This window comes from Haemorhous mexicanus, chromosome 27, assembly GCF_027477595.1.
Source record: "Haemorhous mexicanus isolate bHaeMex1 chromosome 27, bHaeMex1.pri, whole genome shotgun sequence".
In the NCBI taxonomy this organism is placed as follows: Eukaryota; Metazoa; Chordata; class Aves; order Passeriformes; family Fringillidae; genus Haemorhous; species Haemorhous mexicanus.
The window spans coordinates 225404-250019 of record NC_082367.1 but is presented as its reverse complement, the minus strand read 5'-3'; the positions used below and the strand labels follow the sequence as shown (position 1 = coordinate 250019).

General features: G+C 45.4%; 1 protein-coding gene across 27 annotated transcripts in view; it reads right to left on the bottom strand.

Moving 5' to 3' along the window:
* Window positions 1-24616, bottom strand: part of EPB41 (erythrocyte membrane protein band 4.1) — a 95276-nt gene that overhangs the window by 34548 nt on the left and 36112 nt on the right. For 26 of the 27 annotated variants that reach the window (XM_059868915.1, XM_059868924.1, XM_059868918.1 and 23 more), the window contains 10 exons: window positions 16099-16558; window positions 13235-13465; window positions 10800-10904; window positions 7781-7823; window positions 5772-5847; window positions 5114-5332; window positions 2870-2957; window positions 2179-2331; window positions 1292-1389; window positions 817-989 (listed from right to left, as the gene is read on the bottom strand). In XM_059868915.1, coding sequence (XP_059724898.1) covers window positions 817-989; window positions 1292-1389; window positions 2179-2331; window positions 2870-2957; window positions 5114-5332; window positions 5772-5847; window positions 7781-7823; window positions 10800-10904; window positions 13235-13465; window positions 16099-16551 — 1639 coding nt within the window. In that variant the 5' untranslated portion in view covers window positions 16552-16558. The remainder of the gene's footprint in view (window positions 1-816; window positions 990-1291; window positions 1390-2178; window positions 2332-2869; window positions 2958-5113; window positions 5333-5771; window positions 5848-7780; window positions 7824-10799; window positions 10905-13234; window positions 13466-16098; window positions 16559-24616) is intronic. The other variant, XM_059868912.1, reaches the window with a different exon arrangement.

Here is a 24616-nt window from a genome sequence, read left to right as displayed (position 1 = left end):
AAAAAATCTCCCCCTCATGTAAAACTACGGAATTTAAAAAGTCTTAAACATGACTTAATTCCTGATTTTCTAAAGGAAAGTGCTTTGAGATCAAATGATGAAATATCTTTACAAGCAGAACTTAGCCATAAGCCTTCAGCACCTACCTAAGTTCTTTTCATCAGTCAGTTCTCCTGGGACCACCCCCGGTTTGCATTTTTGTATCGGGTCTGCCTGAGATACAGTTAATTTACCTGTAACAGACCTCACAGTGCTGTGATATTGAGAAAAGGATAAAAACTGGGAGAGGTAATGGGCAAAAATACTGAGCAATGCTAGAGAGAAGAATGATCATAGGGAATTCTTGTAATTGTGGTGAAGGCAAAAGGGGTGGATTAGGCCCAAATTGTCCACTTACGTTCTCTGTTGGGGGAATTTCTGATTTGGTTGGGTGGTTTTGTTGATGTGAACGAAGGTTGTGTGATGAATCAGAATTTTCTGAGTTGGAAGGGACTTACAAGGATCATTGAGTCCAACTCAGAATCAGAGAATCACAGAATACTCTGCTTTCACCATTAAGTGAATGGCCAATATGGGGAACAAACCCATTCCTGTGGTGTTATCAGCACCATGCTCTAACCAACTGAGCACCAATGCAGTCTCACTACAGGCACGTAATTCCTAAGCATCTAAGGGGCAGGAACAAGATCTTGTACTACAGCAACAAGTTAAGCCTGTGTTTTCGTACAGCAGGGAATCCAGGTGTTCTTTAAGGAGTACTTCAGCATCCTGGTGACTCCAGAAGGGAGAGAGAAGACACAGCAGGGACTGACTCACCTCCATCAAGACTCCTGGACGCTCTCTTGCTGGCCGTGCGCTCGAACTGGGGAGCAGGTCGGTCAATCAGGGCGCTCGCCTGCCTCGTCTGCGCCTGCGTCCGGCCGCTGTAGCGGAACTTGGAGCCCAGTGCCAGGAACCTGCTCTTCGGGATGGCCTCAGTGGAAGTCAGCCTGAAAGATACACACATTTAAAAATCACACCTCCAAAGCCAGGAAGGGGCATGTGAAGAAGAATTAAAATAGAAATTAAAGGAGTCTCTTGCATCCACTTGGCCAAGGAAATGCACATACTAATGATCTCTCACATCTACATGACCGAACCTGCTTAAACATTTTCTGCAAAATAAACACCTACTGTCCCTGAAACCATTTCTCTCCCATTTTCCCAAAAAGCTAAGGAACAGTGTTCATTTTTAATAGTTAAATTCAAGCACTAAGTTACTCAGGGTGAGGCTACTGTTCAGAAAACCTACCTGAAGAAGGTGTGATGTTCAACACATACTTTCCAGAGCTTCTTTGCTGCCCGATAACTTGGTAGCTTGAACCCAATTGTACTTTCATACTGTTCTTGCTGCGGAAAGCAATAAGTTATTTTGGAATAGCAGGAAATAAATGTGGTAGGAGCCCAGTCCCCAGCCCACCACTCTGGTCTGCTGTGGCACAAACTGCTGAACTTGCTCCACAATGTGCAGCAGGACCTCAGGTCAGAGGAAAGAGAGGGCTTGGCCACTAGCCTGGGCATCCCTCAGGATGCACAGGGATTTTGCAGAGCAACATGCTATGGGTTTATCCCCCCTGTCATACTGCCCAGATGTTGGCTGAGGTCAAACACTGACCTCCCTGCAAGGCTGGCTCGTGGCAGTCAAAGCAGAAGAAGGAGGAAGAAGAGGAAAGAGGTGGATCCCCATTGTAGCCTCTCTCCCTGATGTAACCTGGCTGCTCCAGAGATTGCCCCATTCAGGAGAGGCAGCACCAGTGCATCCATTCCCTGCTTCCTGCACTTAGATGAAAAGCTAATTCTAATTTTTAATTATTTTCTTTGAATGCAAACAAGACAAAGAGCCACTGTCTTGTTCCGTTTCCAAAGAATGAGTTCATTCTGCCCCACTTTCATCTGTCAACCACCCATGCCTTTCCCTGGATGCTGGGAATACCCAGTGATGCCAGGAGGTGGTGCTGGATGACACGTTGTTACACAGTCACCAGCTGGCTCGGAGGTTCAGCTGGGATCAGACACCCCCATGTCAAACGTTCCTGCAGAGAAGAGCCTGATCCCGCCCTGCTCTGTGTTCCAGGGACACACACAGTGCCAATCCCAAGGAAACAGAGGATGACAGGAGCCCACAGGAGCCAGTCGTACCTCCCCCGGCCGAATCTTTATGAAGAAGCTGCTGCGTTTGTAGGAAATCTTCAGGACTTTGGGCCATGGGAAGCGGTTGATTCTCAGTTTATCTTTGTAAACAAGAAGGCCACTGGAACAGACTCCCAGAGTGATATCCACTCCTTCCAAGTCCTGGGAATGCAGATGAGGATTTAAGCAGTGTCAGGTTTATGAGCTTCATGTCAACAGCTGCCTTCCAAATTATCCCTCCGGTCTTCCCATAAATTCATCTCCCCACCACTCGGATTCCAGTTCCCAGCTCCATGGCCACCCCTCCTCTTCTTTCACGCTTTTCCTAACTACCTCCTCCCTCCTCCTGATCTCTCCTGTTCTGCTGGTTGCCCAAAGGGCTCATCAAGAGCCCATCCTGCATTTCCTGGAGCACAGAGGCTCATATGGCAGGGAATATGTATTGTATTCTAAGTTATTCAGAGAAAAGATCTGTCTATACGAGGAGCTTTGGAAAGTTTCCTGTGGCATATAAATAATAAGCAACCACAAACAATCACTTCTCTTGCAGGAATGCCTGAGGCATTCCTGTTATATGTCAGTATTTTTGTACTTCCTCACTTTCCAAAGGAGCTTCCCAAAACAGGTAAACTTGCTCCTGCAAGGGAAGGATAATCAAATTACAAAATCCACAGGTAGGTGCACACACGCTGGTTCTCACCTTGGCTTGGTGAAGGTCGACTCCATACATAGACAGCTTTTTTGCATTCTCAAGAAATTCCAGGTCTGCTTGGGCTGGAGTCATGGATCTGCAGAAAAAGAAAGGGATTGGTATTCTCAAAACTGTTGCTTTTAAGAGGAGACAGATCAGACTTCATGAAATCCATTAGATTTACTTATGCTTTTAACACAAACAAATCTGTGCCCAGATAATGAATTATGAAATCACTCTTACTGCCCAAATTTGTGCTTTGAGATATCCCAATAACACGGGTGCACTTTATTCCTCTGAAGCTGTAAAGGCACTAGAGAAGGAAGTGAGGAAGAGCAGTGAGGGGACAAAACTTGATTCAGCAGAAGAAACCCAACTGAGCAAAAGGTGATAGGTCCTAATCCCCACAGACCTCCCCAAATCCAGCTATTGCTCTCCAACCAAACACAGGACAGCTGAAACCACTCAGCAGAGATTCCAACCAGGGGATCAGATGAATGAGGGGTTTTCTAGGAACAGATGGTGCCCTGTCTGCTGGAGTGGCACAATTTAACAAAGACATCCTGATAATGGAGGCCATTATCAACGTTATTGAAGTGTCCCTGTTAATACATTTCTGGTGTATGAGGTACATTAACAGCTCTGCTGGGAGAGGATTCAGTGGCATACATTTCATTTTCTACCCTCCTTTAATGTCTTCCTTACTGAGTGCTCACATCCATCTTGTGTGTGATGTAAATAGAGGTTTGAGTGGTGGGAGACAGGGCAAAGTCCACTGTAAGGACAATCTTGTAGGAAAGCCCCAGGAGCAGTCATCATCTTGATATGTGCCTTGTGCTTTGCAAATACAGTAGCAAGAGCCAGAGCATGGTTTAGCAGAGACTTCCCTGGAAATGTCCAAAGAACATATGGATGTTACACTTGGGGACATAGTTTAATGATGGTCTTGGCAGTGCTGGGTGGTGGCTGGACTCAATGGTCTTCAAGGTCTTTTACAACCTGAACAATTCTATGATTCTATGATTCCCACTGAAAACCCTCTGAAGTTTACCGTTCACAAATTATAGACCAGAAATTAAATGGGAACGTGTTGTTTTCTCCTGCACATGTAGACAGATTAAATATAACTACATCTTATACACTAAAGTCTCCTTCTGATGAGGCCATGAATAACTCAGCACTGTGATCCACCACTTCTAGCACAGCCTTTGACTCCAAGTCATGAAGCTTGTCAGAGGCCCAGTACTTATTTTCCCTCATTTCCTCTCCTCTCAGTGTAAATGGAGGGGAATCAATTTAAAATATTGATTTGCAGGCTTGAGTGAAGTGTTGAGTGGTCACAGCCACAGCCCACATCCATCCATCCCAATGTGCTCCATTTTTTTGCTCCCTTCTGCCTGTCAGAAAATCTTGTCTTTGCTCCATCTTTTCCTTCCTAGGAAGGCATGTCCAAAATAGGATGAGAAAGAGGTTTACCCTTGAATCTGATACCAGGGAGAGTCTCAGGAGTTTTTCAACCCTACCTGAACCAGACACACCTGCCCAGGTCATGGCTGCAGTAGGAAACACTTACTGCAAGTTTGTAATTCCTGGATCACCTGGAATCCTTCCACTTCCTTCATTAGGAAATGAATGTTACTCCCTAAATGTAGTAGAAGAATGGCCCAAGCAGGCTGTAGGCTACAGTGTGTAAACAGAGAAACTAAATCAAACTACAATCCAAAATTATATAAGTCCCAAAGAAATATATTAAAAAAAGGCAAAGGGCAAGGTTAAAACAAGTAAATTTTGCATTTGCACATGAAGTAAACTCCACTTTCATGGCTATTCTGTGGGGGGAAAAAAAAGCACTTGTTACTATAAATAATTGCAAGGTTTCCCATCTGCTTTCTAAAAAATTTCTTCTTCATGCAGGAAAAAAAAGAGTTCCTGCTCCTAGAAAGATTTTATCCAAAGTATTAGATTTTTTTGTTAAAAGCTAATGTTCACAGAGTCACCATAAAATCACAGAATGGTCTGGATTGAAAGAGCCCTCAAAGATCATCTTGTTCCACCCCCTGCCATAGGCAGGGACACCTTCCACTATCCCAGGTTGCTTCAAGCCCCATCCAACAAGGTCTTGAACACTTCCAGGGATGGGACATCCACAGGTTTTCTGTATCTCACAGAGGTGGGGAAAACATTAGAAAATCCCATTAGTTCCCTTATATGTGTTGCTGTGCACAAACAAGTCCTCCAGCCATCAGGCCCTACCTGTATGTTTTATGAAGCTCCACAACCTTTTCTTCAAGCTCTTTTGTCTGGTTTGGGGCCACTTTGAATTCACTGATGTAATCTGGGCCATGGAGATCAGGATCATAGTCTCCCAACTCTGACTGGACAGTGTAGGAACCCAACAGAGCCAAGGTGGCAAAGGAGCAGGGCAGCCGCCCTGTAAGGATGTCCTGTCTAAGCTGCAGACACAGGTAATACCTGAGGGTAGAAAGGAAAATACTATTCACAGAGAACAGAGAGATATTTATTAACTTGAGGATCAGTCTCTTTTTTTATGCCACCGATGAACATATGACACTGCTTGTTTTCAGTTTTTACTTATTCCCAAGGTAAACAGCATGGAGGACTGGGGGATTCAAGGTCACCTCCACTCTGCAAAGGAAGTAAAGGACACTATGACCAGAAAATGTTGGATTTAGGTAAGAATTTTCTTTTCTATATGAACACACACACTGCTTTACACATGGACTCCAGTGGAGTGTGGGAGCATCCTCACATCCACTAAAAGCAAACCAAACCCCCTCCAAATGGCAAAGGCATCTGATGTCCTTGCTGAAGGAGGGAAAATCATCCAAATATGAAACATTTCTAGTCCATATCCAGGAGAACATGTCAGTAGGAATCCCAGATAACTCACCTGGTGATGTCCTCTGTTAGCTGGGCAGGATCTGGCGGATAAAACTTGACATTGAAGGTAAAATCCCAGGGGCCTCCTGCAATGACAAGGGAGAGCTTGAGAAAAATAAACACACTGGGACAGCTTTGTGATGGTCAGATGATAGAGAAAAAGAGCTGGGAATAGACAATCTGATCTTCAGAATTTAGCAGATGCAACACTGATTCGATTCTGCTTGCTCTCACAGCTGGCTGCAGCTTAACACCTGTGTAAGTGTAAGATGTGATTTCATTTACAGTAGGTAAGAAAAACAGAAGAAAAAAAAACAAGGCAGGGAAAATCACCTGGATTAACCACAACTTGTGGCAAAAATTAAATTAATTGCTAAGAAGCTCAATGACTGACATGTTTCTTCATTGACTGAAAAGGGATGCATGAAGATAGGTCAGGCATACGCTACATAAATTAATGATTTGGTTGGTTGACCAATTAAATGGATTGGTTTACTACTTAACCCAAATTTCAAAGTTCAAGGAAGGCTGTGTTAAGTCACTCCTCAGCCTAATGCACGGGGGTCAGGTGCTAAGACACAGCTTAAACTTAGCCCAACACAAGCATCAACCTCTGGATGAAGACAGAAAGCACCAAGATAGGAAGAGCTTTTCAAGTCCAGACCTAATTGTTTAAATACACCTTGTTGCAAACCTTGTATAGCACCATTAGAGGCATTAACTAAGTCAGAACTCACATAAACACACATAGAATTGGCATGATATGTGGCATGGACAGCCCAGATGACACAGCTGAAGACGTAACTCTTTTCCTTGACAACAATCCCATTTCCCAGTAGAAGCTAGTCCTGAGCGATTTCCATAGTTACATCTCCCCCTGCTGTGCCCTTTAACACTAGTTCCAAATAAGATTTATTTCAGAAAGAGAAGATCTACCCCTGCACTTAATTCACTCGGAAGTTTATCCCAATCTCACACAGGGAGCAGGGGAAATGGAGCATTCCTGGATTTACTTCTTATGCAATGCCATAACTGGGACTAAACACAAGGCGCGTTGTTTTCATCGCACACAGTTCAAAACAAGTGATTCCAAGGTGACAATGAAGGGAACAGAGGTTACCTAAACCACCACACACTGGTGTCCACACATTCATATGTGCATGCAAAATACCTTCACTTTAAGTAAAATCAAGTCATTCGCCATTTAACCCATCCCCAGGGGACCAGATTGCACAGCAGGGTGATATTCATTACATTCACTGGATGAATTTAGGGATGGAGCAGCTTCTGCCCTTCACATGCACCCTGCTACTGATTCCAAGAGAAGATGGTAGGACCAGGAGCTTTCCCTACTCCACAGCCTTGCAATGCCCCCTTAATCTGCATTTAATGACACACTTTGACCTCTGCCTCCCACCACAAGGATCCAAAAACCAGTATTTTCCTTCCCAGAACTTCTAAAGCAGTCAGACTTGCTCCCAAGAGAAAACAAAAGCCTCTAAAACATACTTAATTTTGACAATGCCCTCATCTTGAACTAATTCAGTGCTAGCAGACCTTAAAACTCAACTTGGGAGAGCATCTGGTATTTGAGCTGATATTTCTCAAGCCATTTATCATTCCAGTGCCCCTATTTGGACCCCAAAACAGCCTCAGAGTCCATAAAACCTTGTTCCACCAAAAAATTCTTCCTGAGGTCTCCCAATCTCCTTTGGGATTTCAGTGGTTCCCACTGACACCCATTTTCCTATCCTCCAGCAAGGAGCACATCCCCATTTCAGCACTGCATTGACAGTGTGGTTTTACTTCAGGCAAACACACCTCAAGCTGTTTTGCCAAGGAAATGACACTTTTTCCTAAATCTAGATTAAGAAAATCTTAAGAAGGCCAGAAAGAATGCATAGACTGCTTGAACTTGTGCTGATCCCTGCCAGACACCCTCACTTGACCTCTCTCCATCCCTGGGCCACACTGGGAGAAACCACTACCTCCCGCACATGATAAATTACATCTACTTACCATGAACCTGCTTTTTTATTTCTTTGGCAGGATCCAGCCATGTCTGTAAGAGGATAAAAACATTCACAGTTTACCAGACATTCTAGAAACACCGCAGAAAGCTGAAAATTGCTAAAAATACAGGGAAAAAAAAAAAAAAAAAGACAATATTTGACACAAAAGCAGCCATGGAAACTGAAGAGACGGTACATTCTTCACTACTTTCACTCCAGATGGTGGTCTCCGTGGGTGTATTTCCAACCATTCACCTACCAGGGATTCATAAGGGAGGCAGGAGTAACAAGAGGGGGGAAAAAAAAGCAGATTATTTAGGGCTGCAAGAACAGAGTAACAGGTATGGCCACAGCCACATCCAGCTACCAGGGGCACTTGTACAACAGCTTTTTTCTCTATAACCCTTAAAAATAGTCAAATAGGACAGATAAATTAATTTTAAGCTGCCTGTCTCCTTACTTACCCTATTCAGATCAAAGATCACCATGACTTTCTATTATTAGCTATAGTCTTCAATAACCTATTTGCTGAAATACGAGTAAAAACACCCAATTCCTGAGTAAGGCTGGAATTTTTTAAAGGAGTGTGACATAAACTTCACATCTTTTAACTCTGACTCAAGTTTCTAGTATTATCTCTGCTACAAATTTAGAAATATATTTTTTCCCCCTCCCCTGTAATTTAGGGTTTTGTGGGATGGTGGTGCAATTTCAGCTTCAAAACACAATTCCTGCTTTTTCCATGTCTGAGCCTTTCCCTTTGCAGGAGTCAGGGCCTGTCCTGCTGCAGGCACTGGCACTGGGCTAGCAACCCTCCTGGAGAGGTTACATCTAACCACCTCTTCATTTTCACCAGCTCTGAATAGGATTTGGATATCCAGGTCTCACGAGGTGAAGGAATTAACTCATTGAATCCCCCAAGTTAATCTCTCCTGACCAGAAGGACACGTAACTTCATGGCAGGGAGACATCAATACTTACACTTAATCTCCTCTTTTTATATGCCTACTCTAACATATAAAAGTGGGGATACAAAATCCATTTGAAAGGAAGATCTGCTGTCTTTTTAGGGCCACAGCTTGGAGCACAGTGTTTCCACGGCTGAGCCACAACTGCTCATTACTGGGGAGAGCCCAGAGTGCAGTCATGCATCCCACCCTGCTTGATCCAGCAGACAATGATGGGAACAGCAATTAACAGCACTTTTATCCCACTGGGTCATGAATGAGTGGGAAACAAACCTCCCTTTCAGGGCAATGAGCTCCTTGCTGCTCCATGGTGCCCAGCTGCTCCAGCCACTGTCACAACCTCCTAATCCCACTGTCACCCTCTGCCATGCCCATGTAGCTAATTACTGGTCCTCAGAAAGTTTATTTCCTAAATATCAAGGTGGAAAATGTCACATACAACCCTTCCCTATCCAGGAATATACACGTGTATCTCCACCTGCTCTACACAGCTGCAGGTGAGGCACAGGAGCTCATCCCTGGATCCTATTAACACCATTTCACCTGTGAATCAGTAACTCTGGGGAGGTCTTGCTGGAAGTTACAGCAGGAGAGCTTCAGATTTCAAACTTCAATGAAACATAACCAGAAAGATTAAAAAAAATAATGGTGTTTTCACCCATCAGAGCAAACCAAACCAGCTTGCTAAACACTCGAGCTGAACAATCCATGGACAGTGGCCTCATCTGCTCCAGCTTCCAGCTTTGGGACACAGATGTGACAAAACAATCTGTTTTCAGTCCCTACAGTTAAAAAGCTGCACAACCTCTCAGCCCTTGTTGGTTTGGGGGAGAAGGTACATGCTTCCGCTTCCAAAAGCCTGGGCACGCCAAGAGCAAGTCCAAGGCTCTAGGAAACCACAGAATCATTTGGAAAGGCCCTCTAAGATCATCAAGTCAAATCATTACTCCAGCACTGCCAAGGTTAGCACTATGCAGTGTCTGCAAGTGCCACATCTATAAACTTTTTGATCACTTCCAGGGACATTCCACCACTTCCTAGGGTGGCCTGTGCCAAGGGCTTGATAACTCCTTCCAGGAAGGAATTTTTCCTGATAGCCAAATGAAGCAGTGAACTGCCCACAGCACAGGCAGAAGAAGCTGAGCTGCTCCAGTTACACTCTTTTTGCTCTTAATTTGATCTAAAGGTACACCTACCACTCCCTCTGCAAGAACAAACTCTAATAAAAAAAAATCCTCTGATATAAAAAATATCCAGGTTATATACATGGAAACACATTTCACATCCAAGAAAACTGGAAGACACCAGAGACTGTAAAATAAACTAGGAGTTCTGCCTGTCTCAAATAGTGTTATTTTTGGTTGTTATTTTGCCTGTGTATAAAACAATATAAAGTATTTAATAACAGACATCTGTCAGTCAGTAACCTGGGCAGGGGGGATTGCTGAAGGTGAAGCAGAGGAAGAGTCAGGATATGGACCAACATGACTAATCTAAAGGACACAGCTTTGGGCCCTTCATTTCAATTATCTCACTTCTGGCTTTATGAAATAGACCTCAAGTAATTGTTGAGTTAAAGGGTAAACAAGGTCTCAAAAGATACTGCTTGAGTCAAATTAAACAAAGACCTTAAACTGAAATCATGAGTAGGAGCTTTGGTAGAGAGTCACATCTGTTCTTCTGCAGGGCAAAGGCTCAACTCCAAATGCTCTGGATAGCTCCAACCAAACCTTCCCAATGCTGACACCAGTGCAAGGGCAGCCTGACTCCTTTAGCTTTATAACTTAATGACATTATTTTGCAGTAAATTAATATAATGACTTTTCTCCAGGTGAAGACCCAAGTTCACTAGGATTCATTCTATGATTCACATAGCTTTTTGACAAAAATCCACACTCCTGTAGTCATTTATTCACCATTTCTTCCTGTGTCATGACCCACAATCCATATTTAGGGAGGACACCAAAACAAGTTTGCAGAGGAGCTTCTGCCCCACTTCCTAGCCTGGGGAGATGATGCAGAAAGAGCTGAATCCCCTTGAGACCAGCAGCTGCTTACCCTGGAGGTTGGTGTGTCCCATGTGGCCAAACCGAAGTAGTCTTCTTCCAGTAGATTGAGGTGGTCACAGACTTTTTTAAGTAGATCCTGTCCCTTGGTGTGTTTCTGCAAATAGACAAAGAAATTCTGTAGGATAGAGCTGGGTTTTGCCTGTCTTTGTTCACAGGAGAGGGGAAGAAGAGAATAGGATCAAACCACTGTGCACTGTCAGTAAGGGGAAAAAAGGTCCTGAGTAGCTCCAAATCTTACCTCCTGACTGTTTCAGAGAAAGGACTCCTAACAGGAAAGGGCATAAAAATTCAAGAGGCAACCAGACATAAAAATTCCATGGGCACAACAAGAACCACAGTGGGTCTCTCTCTTCCCACCAGCTCCATGTCTGAAAATCCCCCAAAGCTGGCCTTTACAATACAGCTTAATAGACACCAAGGATCTGTACAGGTTTTCCCTCCCAAGGTACATCTACAGTGCTGGTATCCCCTAGATTCAGGTGTCGATCAAGAGATGAAACTGCTGCAACAACCTATTCATTTCAGGGGCAACTTGACTTTTCTTATGTTCAGAAAAAACAAAGCCCATGATGGCCTTTCCATCACCCCTCTTTACTGATGAAAACCAGCTTCTTCCATCTGCCTCATGTGCCCAAAGCTACTCAGCAAACAGCTTCCTACCTCCAGAAATACACTCTGAGCATTCCTATTTCCTCTTTTTCTCTTCCCCAAATCCTGCAGAAGTGAACTGGCCAAGTAAGAGACATCCTTTTAGTCCAAAAGCATGAAGGAAAACATCCCTGAGGCATAAAACTATGGCAACCAGAAGCAGCTCATTCCATTGGCGGCTTTGCTAGAAGAAAGTGCAGCTCCAGTGACGCAAAAACAGCTTTACTAATGCCCGCAGCTCTCCTGTCAGCCTTCTCTGCATGGCAACTGCTCCAAGACCCCTGCCTTGTTTTATTCCTTGGCTTTATTTCAGCCTTTCAGCTGTCAGGTCCTTTGTGCACACATTGTGACTCTATAGGTAACATAATGTATGTGTTAGCCTGGGTATTCCTCGAGGAATTGGCACTGATATAGGAACGAAAAAGCTTCCAGGGCTGTCAGTCAGAAAGGATGTCTGAAAACACTAATTCTCCCTGGATGAAGGCATTTGTGCTGCTCTTTGCCTGCACCTTTGCAATTACTCCCCAGTTAAATCTTAATAAATTCTCAAACTGTCAGAGCAGAATTACACTGGCACTAAAGCCAAGGGTGCTTCTCAAGTTAAGAGTCTCACTGACACAGTGGCCTCCTAACCCTCTGCAGTGTGCATTATGACACTCTGGACCTACAGAGAGACATTTCTCATGTGCTGCTCAAGTCAGGCTCTCCCTGACTCTCCATGGCTCTCCCTCCAACAGTGTCCATGATGGTATCCAAAGGCATTGCTGCAGCAAACTAAGGCACAAAGCCACAGCAAGCTGTCACTGGGACTTGGGGAAGAGATTCCTTGGGGCTGCACATAGTCTCCCTGGCCAAGGAGAAGGTAATGGGGGCAGTGATGCTCTAAGCTGATCCCAGGCAGTACCAGTAGCGCCACCATTACACAAACACTACTGACCTACTTGCCCAGGACCACCTAAGGTGATTGTTCCCACAAGGAGCCCTGTGCCCACATACCCGCTCCTGGCCCCTTTACCAGCAGGACTGAGGGAAAACAAGCTGGTAGAAGTATGTTCCAATGGTAAGTACCAGATTCTTAATATTCCAGATAAGTACTTTGATACTAAAATAGGGATTTCTGCTCTCTTTTTATTGCCCTGACAGCACCACGGCCCTGTGAGAGAATACACATATTAAAGGAGAAAAAAAGATCTCATATGAAGAGGGCTGCAGTGCTCTAAGTCAACATAATTTTAATTTGTTTACTGCAAATATATTCAACTGCAGGCTAAACACAGTGTGTTTTTCTTTACATCCAAGCACCAGGAGCTAAGTGAACCAGTAGCCTGAGAGGTAAAGGTACCTTGGGGGACTAGAAAAGCACCAATCAATTTTATACAACCCATTTTATTCAAAGCCAAGAAGGCAAAAATTATTTAGACAATTGCAACCTACCCCAAAAACCTAAACTCTAGCCTGGGATACAAATAAGAGAGATCATGAACAGCAAGTAGTATAAGGTTTGGGTTTGCTCTTTTTTCTTTAACTTTCCCCTGCCTTAATAAAATAAGGTACCCTGGAATTGTAGAACAATAAAATAAAGGTTCCTAGTACCCAGAGGTTTTTACAACACACTAAATAAGTTGTTATAGCTTACAGCAAGCTTGTTCTGCAGTAAAACCTGTCATGTAATTCCCTGGCAGCACATTAGGCCCCTATTAAATCGTGTTTATGGTGATTTTTCAAGAAGGGAGAGGGAAGAGAGGAGAAGCAGAACCAAACCCCCAAAATACTTACATCCACAGAACACTCAAAAATGGTGTCATCCAGCAAGACAACTTTGCAGTACATGTTTCTGTGTCTTTTCACTGCTTTTTGGGCAGCTTTCAAATCCTTGTCTTCTTTAGTCTCCAGAGACTCTGGCTTCTGTTCTGGCTTGGCACCCTCTTCCTTTGCTTCCCCTTCTTCCCTGCCCTCGAGGTCTCTTCCCAAAAGCTCCTGGTCGTCCCTCCTCTCTTCCTGAGCAGGCTGAAACCCCCAATTTAGAGGTGTCAAACAAGGAAACAAACAAAGCATCACATGGAACAAGCACTGCAGGGCTGGGATCTCACTCAGAATTCATTATCCCATTTTAACCTGTAAACCAGGATCTGGAGCAGCAACTGGGGTGACCAAGGGAATGGTATTAATTTTTAAAACTCTTCCAAGTACTTTTCAAGTTTTCATTTTGTAAATGGTGTAATAAAAAAGAAGTAAGGGTTGACTAGAGAAATCAGGGCAGATTACATCATGCATTCATAGTGTTAGTGACAGCACTTTCTGGACTGGGAAGGATTTTCTCCCCCAGGCAGGATCCCCAGTGCTCCCACTGGCATAGTTGTCATTCCAGCGCACTGACCCTTGGCATGGCAAGGAGGAATTGTTTTAAACTAACAGAGGCTAGATGGGATATTGGGAAGAAAATTCTTCCCATGAGGGTGGGGAGGCCCTGGCACAAGTTGCTCAGAGAAGCTGTGGCTGCCTCTGGATCCCTGGAAGTGTCCAAGGCCAGGCTGGACAGGGCTTGGAGCACCATGGGATAGTGGAAGGTGTCCCTGCCAATGGCAGGGGGTGGGATGACATGGGCTCTAAGGTCCCTTCCAACCCAAACCGTTGTGGGATTTTATGGTAGCCGTGCCATTAAAAGGAGGGTCAGGGCTGAGGCTTCATGGCCATTGGAGCTGACTGAGCAGCTCTGCCACAAAAAAGGGGAGGCAGCCTCCACACCACCATTCCCTTTGCCTATGGAAGCCCTTTGCAAGCCAGTTTAACCCACTCAAATAGCAGAAAGAGATGCAGTTTGGGGACAGGAGGAGGAAGGAAGCTGTTTGTTTTTTTTTCCTCTGCCACTTCAGCAGGTTAAATGAGTTCACAGCAGGCTGTGACGATGCTGGAAGGGGCTGAATGCAGTAGGAGCAAAGAGCTGCAGCAGAGGAAGAGCAAAACCTTGTCTGTTCATCCCATCACATCTCATGAAATCACGCCCAGGCAAAGAGGTATTTAAAAACTAAATAATGTCCACAAGCTGCTGACTTCTGTTCCAGCAGAACTGGGACAATTGGGAGCAGGGAATCAGTCAAAGCTCCTAATGTCTGTCGGTCAGCATTTATCAAACTGCAGCACCTTGCAAATGCTTTCACAGCAGAAATATCTGCCGACTGTCACAGTTCAGAAAGGCACTGACAGTGATCTAAAATAAGAACTAAAATGACACAAATGCGTAGTCTAAAATGAACGACCCGTGAAAAAAGGCTGGGATGCAAATTCACACGGACTCAGGACCAGCAAATCAGACATAAATAGAGAAAGAAATCATGCATTTAAAAAACCAGAATGGTTTGGGTTGGAAGGGACCTTAAAGTCCATATCACCTTTCACCAGAAGATGTTGCTCCAAGATCCATGCAGCCTGGCCTTAAACACTTCCAAGAAGACGTTCCTCTTGAAAATAAGAGTTTCTGGGCTGAAACTGCCTGAAGATCTCCACCTCTTCCCCATCCTGCTAATCCCAACCCTCAGAGGTATAAAACATGAGCAGAGATCATCCCATGGTCTTCACAGGCTCAGAAATTTGGGAAAAAAAAGGAAAAGCTGTTACCTACTACCCTCTCTAAAACTTTGTAATTTTAAGGAGGTGGATTTACAACTATTGCCTACTGGCAATTGCCTGAATTTGTAAAGTATTGCTCCAAAACTGAGCATTTGTGGGTATCTGGAGCTACTGGGAACTTAAGGCAGTGGGTAAGAAATCCAGATTTCACCCTGTCTGGCTCCAGCAATACACACAGGTTGGTTGGGATGTAAGAAATTCCCAGATGAGGATAAGGAATACCCACCTTTTTCCACTTCAGGCTCAAGTAATAATAGAGCTGTAACTACCCAAGAAGGAAGAGAGGGCACCCACCATCCCCAAATCAATAACCAGCCACAGCTCAGTAAATGTTCCCTGGGAGTGTCTCTGCCTCAATTTCTGCTTTAGATTTTTAAACTTTAAATTTTGCATGGAAAATGACCCTAGCTCGAAAGAGCAGACATAGACACGTCTCAGGAACTGGGTTCAGTGAATGTGCCATGCAGAAATCCCTGTCTACATCATGCATAAGCAGAAAATATTTATATTTGGCAGGCTCAGCACTAGCCTGGATCAAACAGATGACCAAGTCCTAAAATGCCGTGCTTGCGCTCCTTGAAGATGAAGAAACCCATTCCCAAATCCAAATACTCTTGCAACGTCCACCTTGGGCCACTGACCTGCCTTGATCCTGCTCACACCAAGGATACCCTGACAATCAACCCTGGGTTTGGACTCAATGAGTGTGAACCCTCTGTGTTCTGATGTGACATCCCAAGCCTCAGCAGAGCAATGATTCAGCACAGGGCATTTTAAATTATGCTGTGGAGTATGCCCTAATTCCCAAAACAGGTACTTTGCAGGTCTGATGCAGGGATGCAAGAGTGGGAAGTACGCAGTGAAACACAGGGAGCTAACAAGAGCCTTTTTGGTATCCCATGACCTTTTCTGGTCAAGCTCACCAGCCTGGGATATGAAGTTGTTATAGTTCTGGCTACAAAGACACATTTTAAAGCAGCAGGGAGCATGTCCCATGGAATAGGGTGTTTTACCTGTGTTTCTGCACTGCTCAAGGAATGGAGATCCAGTGATGGGTCAGTTTTGAGCTCAGGTTCAGGAGCTGCAATCGGGGCTTTCACCAGGACATCTTCATCAGGGCTGGCTCCTAATCCTGCATCTTTCTGGTCACCTGCCACCTCTTTAGGAGCATCAGTGTCTTTGTCCTCTTCGGATACCTGAGACTTGGGCCTCCTGAGGAAGGAGGAGAAGAGGCGGGAGAGACCTCGGCCTTCAGAGGCGCGACGTTCTCTCTTGCCCTGCTCCTCGTGCGTGGGGGTGTCTCCGTTGGAGGCCTTCTGCCTCTGGGGCTGCCTCTCTGGTGTTGGCTGAGCCCCTTCCTCCAGGGAAGCCTCTTGCTTCTGTGTTTTGGCAGCTCCTTCCTCTTCCTTGGCTTGCTGCTGCTCTGAGTTGTCAGTGTCGGCTGATGGGCTCTTTTCTGTTGTCATGATGATGCTGTATGAGAGGAGCAAAAGGGCTCAGTCAAGAGGTTTCCATCTACCCATATCTGACTGAGCTATTCAAACCAAACACGAGCACAGACATGCCATGGTCACCAGCCACACTACCCTGCCACAGAACCAGAGTGGAAGGGACCCGCTCTGAAGCAAATGGCCCGTAAGGGGATGAAACCCTGGCTGACTCCAGCCCACTAAGTCAGCAAAAGCAAAGTCATTCCTTTTGCTACAGTTCACTTTGAAGACAGTCTTTAAGGTCCTGTCCAACCTAAACCATTCTAGGATTCTATGATCTAAAACACACCAAGCCACACTGCTGGGAACAGGACCCAGCGGTGTTGAGTAGTTACATTGCTCTGTACCAGACGAATCCAGTGGAGCCCAGCAGGCTTTGGGATTCACAGGATATCTGCACTACACACTGGAAAAATGTCAAATGAAAAGGTTTCCAAACAACATCTATAACGGAGAGCAGATTTCCTCAGAGCTTGTGCTATTAAGCTGATGCAATGTTTATTTCAACTTTAGCCTGTTTCAGCTGTTGACACAAAAAGATGGAAATCACATGAGAAGAATATCTATTTAAGGTATAAAGAGGACCCAAAATAATCATACTTTAGAGGGGATAGAACTAATCTTTGCACACCGGATCACGTGTATCTGCAGCAATAAATTGCCACTGCTTACACTGAGCAAATAGCATACAATCCAATATGCCTCAATCCCCCAGCCTGAGCCTCAGTGTATAAATATTTGCTCAAAAATACACACTTAAAATTAAGAAACATTTCAAGATGTCATCCTCCTATGTATTACTGCATTCATCAACTTCAATTTAACTCATCCTGACTGCTAAAAGACCAGAGTGCTTGAAGGAGAAAAGCCCTCCCAGCTCTTCAAAGGACTTTCCCCTTGCATTTAATGCAAACATTTCATACTATTTCTAACGCTATGGTAAAATCAGCACAGCATCACAGACCTTCCCTGAATTTGTTTCTGCAGCAACACAAATTTCCTGAGGTTACAGGGTTTGGTCTGGGGTTTTTGTTGGGTTTTTTCACTTGGACTCAGCCTCAACGGTCAGCCTTGGGGACAAGCTGCAGGGCCCATTTTAGCATGGTCTCCTGCAGAAGCAGAAGACAGAATTACTCTCCACTCACAATCTCCCCTCTGTGAGCTGCTCTGGGTATTTCCAAACCCAGTGGCAGAGGCCACTGAAACAGCAGCTTCCAACCTGCACTGAAGAAACAGGCACCCGAGCAGAGAACCTGCATCATGAGCACCCAGTGGAAAAGGGATGCTACAAGGCAGAGAGGGTGCCCAAACCCAGATGTGCCCAGACGTGTTTGTGATCAGTTTGCAGATGGCAGCATATGTGTGACTTGTCCCTGCAGCTCTTACTTCTGCTCCCTTCCTCCTGCAATCCCTTGCCACAGATGCTGCAGGCCCCATTAGCAACCCATGGCTCCTACTGCAGAGAACCCCAGCCACCACGCAGCCAATTTCTGTTCTCGTCAGCTCTCTAAGTACTCCTGTAGCTGCCACAAGGCAGTGAAGAGGCCAAGGACTCTGTTCAGCCAAACACCCATCACCCCAAACCCACTATGCCAACACCCAGGGCAAAGCTCCCAATGCCCCAGCACACACAGAATGAAAGGGATGTTCTGCAAGCCTGTCCCATCACAATCACACACCAGCAGCCAGCTCCCTCAGGCACCAGCTGTTGCAGCAGCCTGCTTTGTCATTGCTTCCCACTGTGTTTGTTTTGAATAAATACATTTGCAGGAATCGTTATCAAAACACACAACATTGGATGAGCTACTCTTCCAACCAAAAAGGCAGAACCAAAGCTTTAGAGATGATGTCAGTGGGGAGGGCGCAGCTGAGGAGCAGCTCTTATCAGCTGCAGGAAACCCCAGGGACAGTCCACAAAGGAACATTTCTTCTGGATGTACTTTTCTCTCTTTAAACACCAACAACTTGGAACAAGATTTGTTGCCTTGTTTACATTTCAAAGCCACAGTCACAGACCTTTCCTGGCGCAGGAAGACGGGTCTGGCTGGCAATGAGCAAACATCTCCTTATCTTTCCTCCCTCCCCCAAGAACCATGCTGCAGCTCAGCCAGATCCCCTCGGCAGCACTGGGGATGCAGAGTAGGAGCCCTTTTCTCAATAAACACTTCGAAGCAGCCGGCACCAATAACTCACTGGGTACAGCAAACACCTTGCTGCGAGACCCAAGTGCACTGCTCCAATGCGTGGACTCCTGGCAGGCTCCCTCCCTTGGAAGTTTAATGCTCAGAAATTATTTCCCCTACATTCATTATCAAAAGCAAAGAGATTTGTAAGTAAGTAACATAACTGAGAGGTTGACCATTGCAAGGGGGTGGAACAAGATGGTCTTTAAAGCTTCCAGCCGAAGCCAGTCTCTGATTCTGTGATTATACACAGAAGAAAAGGGCCTTTCCTGCAAGGAGTCGGGTGCCAAGTAGTGTTTTGTTTCTAACCCAGCCCACAGCACAGCAGACACAAAGAGCGAAGTTCCCACTCCACTCCTCTTCAACCCATCCCTTGGAGAAAGCACCGCCCACAGCCAAACCATAAGCAGGTTTTTATTTAAATTAAATTTTCTTCCCTTGCTATTCCATAAGATGATTCTGCTGAGCCAGCAGGTGCCTCGGGAGCTCCCTGGATGCTGAAGGAAGATGCTCTGCTATTGTATGAGCACTCAAGCAGTGCTGTGAACCTTCTGCTCTGAACTGCCACATCGTTGTAAATACTTCATTTGGAGGGGCTTTCTTTGGTAGAGGCTGAAGGTTTGATGTCAGACAGCCTGTAAAAGGCAGGCTCTTCACAAGTCTGGAGTGGAGAAGGTGTTAAACACTATGGAAATATGCAAACTACAACAAAATTCAGATATGATCCCAGAGAGAGATTTCAGAGTAAAAATCTCATCAGAAAAGAGTAAAAGTATTTATTTATATCTCTAAGCATTTTTAATCTGAAGAACATCCTCCAGATAAGGCGGCTTTGGTAACTGGAAGCAACCTGAAGAGAAAGGTGTTAAATACTTCCACAGCAGAAAACAAGCTGAGCACATCTGAACCATGGGGTGACCTCCCACCAGCAACATCCCACTTCATCTGGACTGGAGCAGCCCCCAGGGGTGGACCTGGACCTCCTCAAGAATGTTGGTGCTTTGGTGATGAAGAGGGAGCTTGATAGATCTTCTCTCAAAAGGCATCAGCAACTCTGAACACCAAATGTCAAAGCAAAACAGTGCAGGGGCACCTCGTGAACCTGCTCTACCTACAAAGACTCTACAGCCACCCAATACTCAAGACCCCAACCTCAGTGCTTATCCTTCTTTCTGGCCAAGGGCACAGCTGTAGGGAACACACAAAATCTCCCTACACTTGGTGCAATTCATACATATCTCTTTCCTGCACCAAAATCCTTGAAACAAAACAGACTTAAAAAGTGCGCAAGTGCTCACTGCTCACCCTGCTCCAAACATATATGGTTCAATGATAAAATTATGGAATGCTTTGGGTTAAAGGGACCTTAAACTCATCTCATTCCAACCCCTTGGCACTGGCAGGGACACCTTCCACTAGACCAGGTTGCTCCAAGCCCCATCCTCCCTACACTAATTATCTGGTGAGCAGATGATTGCTAAACTCCGTTTCATCTCCACACGGCTCCATGGGTTCTGCTCTTGCAGACATCAGAAGACAACCCCAATCTAAGCCAAACCATCCTAATTTTCCATGCTGCACAGACACAGAGAGACTTATCTAAAAGATTTTAGAGTAGCTCAATATACTGCAACAGCTCCCTGTCGAGAAAACCTTAAATCCTCCTCCCTTATGGCGCCTGTGCTCTGGAAGGTTCTCATTAAGTGGTGGCACCCGAGTTCCCTGGAAATGACAGTGCTGCTCATTTGGGCTGTTCCATGATGCATTACAGAGGGTCAATGAAACAGGCAAGTTTACATATGTCTGTCACCCTCTCCTACCGGTCAGCTTACTTCAGTCTCTCTTATTTAGGCACCCAGTAAGTTTAGTGACAGTAAACTGAACCTATACTGAAGGAAGGAAGGGTTAATTAGAAATCAGGAAGAAATTCCTGCCTGTGACGGTGGGGAGGCCCTGGCACAAGTTGCTCAGAGAAGCTGTGGCTGCCTCTGGATCCCTGGAAGTGTCCAAGGCCAGGCTGGACAGGGCTTAGAGCACCATGGGACAATGGAAGGTGTCCCTGCCAATGGCAGGGGGTGGGATGACATGGGCTCTAAGGTTCCTTCCAACTCAAACCAGCCTGTGATTCTGTGAAAAATCTAACTTATCCCTGTTTCCAAGCCTGGAAAACTTATTTATGGCTTATGTCATAACTTACTTAATTCCCAGTGGCTTAGTCTTTCAGAGAAAGAAGAAAAAGGACTGTCCATGGGGAAGGTTCAGTTCTTGGAAATACAAACTGTCTTGCAGAGATGCCTAACACCAGATGACGGGTGGGACAAACTGCCTTGACTTTCCTACGCAAAAATGTGTAGCTTCACTGAACACTGCTGCTCCAGCAAGAGCTGGAGATAATGATAAGGCAGAAATTTCTGCTAAAAATAGGCAAAAATCAAATAGTTTCAGCAACAGTGTGGTGGGTTTTTTTAAAATGCATTCCTTCCCATTTCATAATGTGTGTGAAAAGCACATAATTCACCAGGGAAACTACACAGAACACTGCTTGAAAGAGAGAGCACGCCCTGAAAATTCCGTTTTGTCAAGACCTGGTGCACGTGCAACAAACCTGTGGGTGGGAGAGGAGGAAACTGCAGCTGCCACCAGCACGACTCACTCCACGTGTGTATGTGTGTTATGTGTCCTACATGTGATTTTTACTACAGGAAAGAAAACATCGGCGAGAGCTCGAAGCAACCTCATCTAGTGGAAGGTGTCCTTGGCCATGGCAGGGGAGTGGAATGTGATGGACTTTAAGGTCTCTACCAACCCAAACCAATCTGGGATACTGTGACCATAGCAGAGAGCTGTTTGCTTGGGGGTTTCAAACAAGGTAAGAAATTCAAACGCAATAAAATAAGCCTCTCAACAGAAATTCAAACAACTTTAAAATAATCTAAAGACTCAGAATCTTTCAGAATTTATTTAACACATTTCATTAGAGGAATAATTAGTGCTGACATTTTATAACCCCTCTTACAATTAACATGCCTCATCTTTCTGTGCTGGTACTTCGGATCATGAACATAAAGGATGCTGTCACTCAGCCTGACCTGGAGGGTAACAGGAGACTTCAGGAGCCTCATTGAATGGGGGAAAAATAAACTACCCAACACAACACAGATGGCACATTACAGCTGCCCGGATTTAATTCTCACCAGACCAGCCCTGGTAATCTACTGTATGTCGGCAGCACCGTGCCCCTCTCCCATCTCCTGCTATCGTACAGCTTTCCTATTTAAATGAGGGCAAAAATAGTAGCTCACCATCTGCTGAAAGCAAATCATTTATGTCAAATTGAAGACTGGGCTTATAAAATGACCTCACTAAATGGAGCAGTAAGTGCATTACAACCAAAGGGAGCTGAGAGCTCCTCCTCCGTATCCTCAAAAACCCTCCCGGATGGTACAGAATTCCTTACATGGAAATTCATGGGCTTTGCTCATTGGTGAAGTGCTGAAATTTAAATGAAAACATGTACTTGTCACTGGGGCCTTGTCTACAACAATGGGTATGGAAAGGCTGCCCGTGTGGGACCTGTCTGGAAAACTCATTTGAACTTGGAGCATTTGGACCCAGAACAGAGACGGCACATGCACCAGACTGCCAGCAAAATCAAGCTGCTCATAGACTCTCCCTCCTCCCATTGAAACGCACTAGATGGCTAAGAAGACTAAGAAAATCATCAGATTAATACAAGTGCTGTTTCCTATTCAGTAGCAAGCAGTAACTCTTGGGGTTCCCTTCTCCTCTGCAGCAGAGGCCAGAGCAGAAACAACATGGTTTGGTCTCAAACACAGTGCCTAATGGGGCTGCTTCTTCAGAAACAAGTCCCCAAACCCTCCTGGAAGACACAGCGGCTGAGCCTGGCAGCAGTCACTCCAAAACCATCCTCTGCCGAAAAAGCCGGTATCTGCCCAAGCTGGCATAGGGAGGGAGGGATCCATCCAAGCCCATCTCCACCCTACGAGCAGCTCAGTCCCTGTGTGGTGCAGATAACTTCCTGGGGCTGCTCCCTCCACCAGCCTCCCACGGAAACAGGGAGCACGGGCACCCGGCAGGCGCCAGAAATCTGTGCAAAGAAAAGCAGCAGGACAGCGCTTAAAAAAGCACCATGAACGAGCCACTCCAACACAGGGAGGCAATGGCAAGGACAGGCTCCATCCCAGCAGGTCACTCTGTCACGGCCACTTCTGACTCTGCACCGAAGGAATACCCGCGGTGGCGAGGACAGCACAGCAGAGATGACAATGCCACCGCTGTGTGTGACAATGGCTCTCCCTGCAGCAGCATTCCATCTTGTTAAAGCAACAGTTCAACAGAAATAAGCAATAGCTCTCCATCAGCTGAACAGGAGGATTTTTTCCATTAATTATTCATAAGGTGGTTTTTTTTCCTGACTGAACACAGATGTGCTTACTTACACTGTGCCTCATTTACACTCAAGGTTTAACATAACAGGGCTCATATTCTTTCCTTACAGTTTCTCAAGAACATGAGTAAAGCACTTTTTGCTTTTGTTGCTCTCCCTTTGGCTGTCTCCAAACCAAAGCCATAATTTGAAGCCCCGAGGACCCTGCACGTTCCTTTGATAAAGAGCTGCTTACTAGATAAATACAACCCCTGCACACAGATACACACACACACACACACACACACACAGAGAGAGGCTCCTGCCAGGATGAACCACGGCTGCAACAAGAGCCAGAAGGATGTTTGATGCTAAAACCTCTTAACAGGCTCCATCACTGACTGTCCCAGTTCACACACATGGGCTGTTCCTCCCCTGCGTGCCAGGGACATTGCATTTAAGTGCTTCATTTGTTACTTCACCGGTGAATGCAATTTGCATTCACCCAAGTGCCTCAAATATATCTGCGGCACCCTGTACAACGCCCCAAATTCATTAAAAATAACCATGATCACGCAGTTATTCGGATGCTATTAGCACACATGAAATGCACAATATTTGAACTATCTGAGGGAACCACTTACAGGAAGGGCTGGCTGAACAAGCACTAGGCTTGTTCTCTGCTGAGCCCTCATGAAAGCTGAATGAAAACATCCTCAACCCCAGCTTTCAGCTGGGCTTACTGCTTCAAAATTGCCATCAAATATCACAGAATCCTAGAATGTTTTGGGTGGGAAGTGACCCAAAAACCTATCTCATTACTCCCCCTGCCATGGGCAGAGATGGCTTCCACTACCCCAGAATGCTCCAAGCCCCATCCAGCCTGGCCTTGGACATTTCCAGGGACAGCCACAGCTTCTCTGGGCAACCTGTGCCAGGACGTCCCCCTCCTGCCAGCATAGAATTTCTCCCCACTATCCCACCCAGTCCTGCCCTGAGGTCATTCCTCTTTTTTACACAGGCAGATAGTGAGAGAATAAAGTCCATCTCCCTCCGTTTTATAAGCCCCTTTAGTCACTGGAAGGGGCTCTAAGGTCTCCCTGGAGCTTTCTCTTCGCAAGTCTGAATACCCACAACTCCCTCAGCTTGTTAAGGACACTTAAGTTAGCTACAGCACTACCCTAAGCTTATTTCAAGACCTTTTCTTCTGACAGCAACACTCCAAACACATTTACTGCAGAGGAAACATCATTCTCCCCCACAAAAGCCTGCAGTGAGGGAAACTCCCAGGACATGGTGCCTAACCCAGTGGTGCCTGGGTCTGCCCAAGGCCACAGCAATGTGGTTTTGTGCTGTTTTAATGAGTTTTAAGAAATTGTACCAGCTGCCAGGCTGTTGATTTACCTGGTTTGCTCTCACATGCTCACTGCTACGATCAAGCAGTGAAACAAGGGCTGCAAGGTAACTAAAA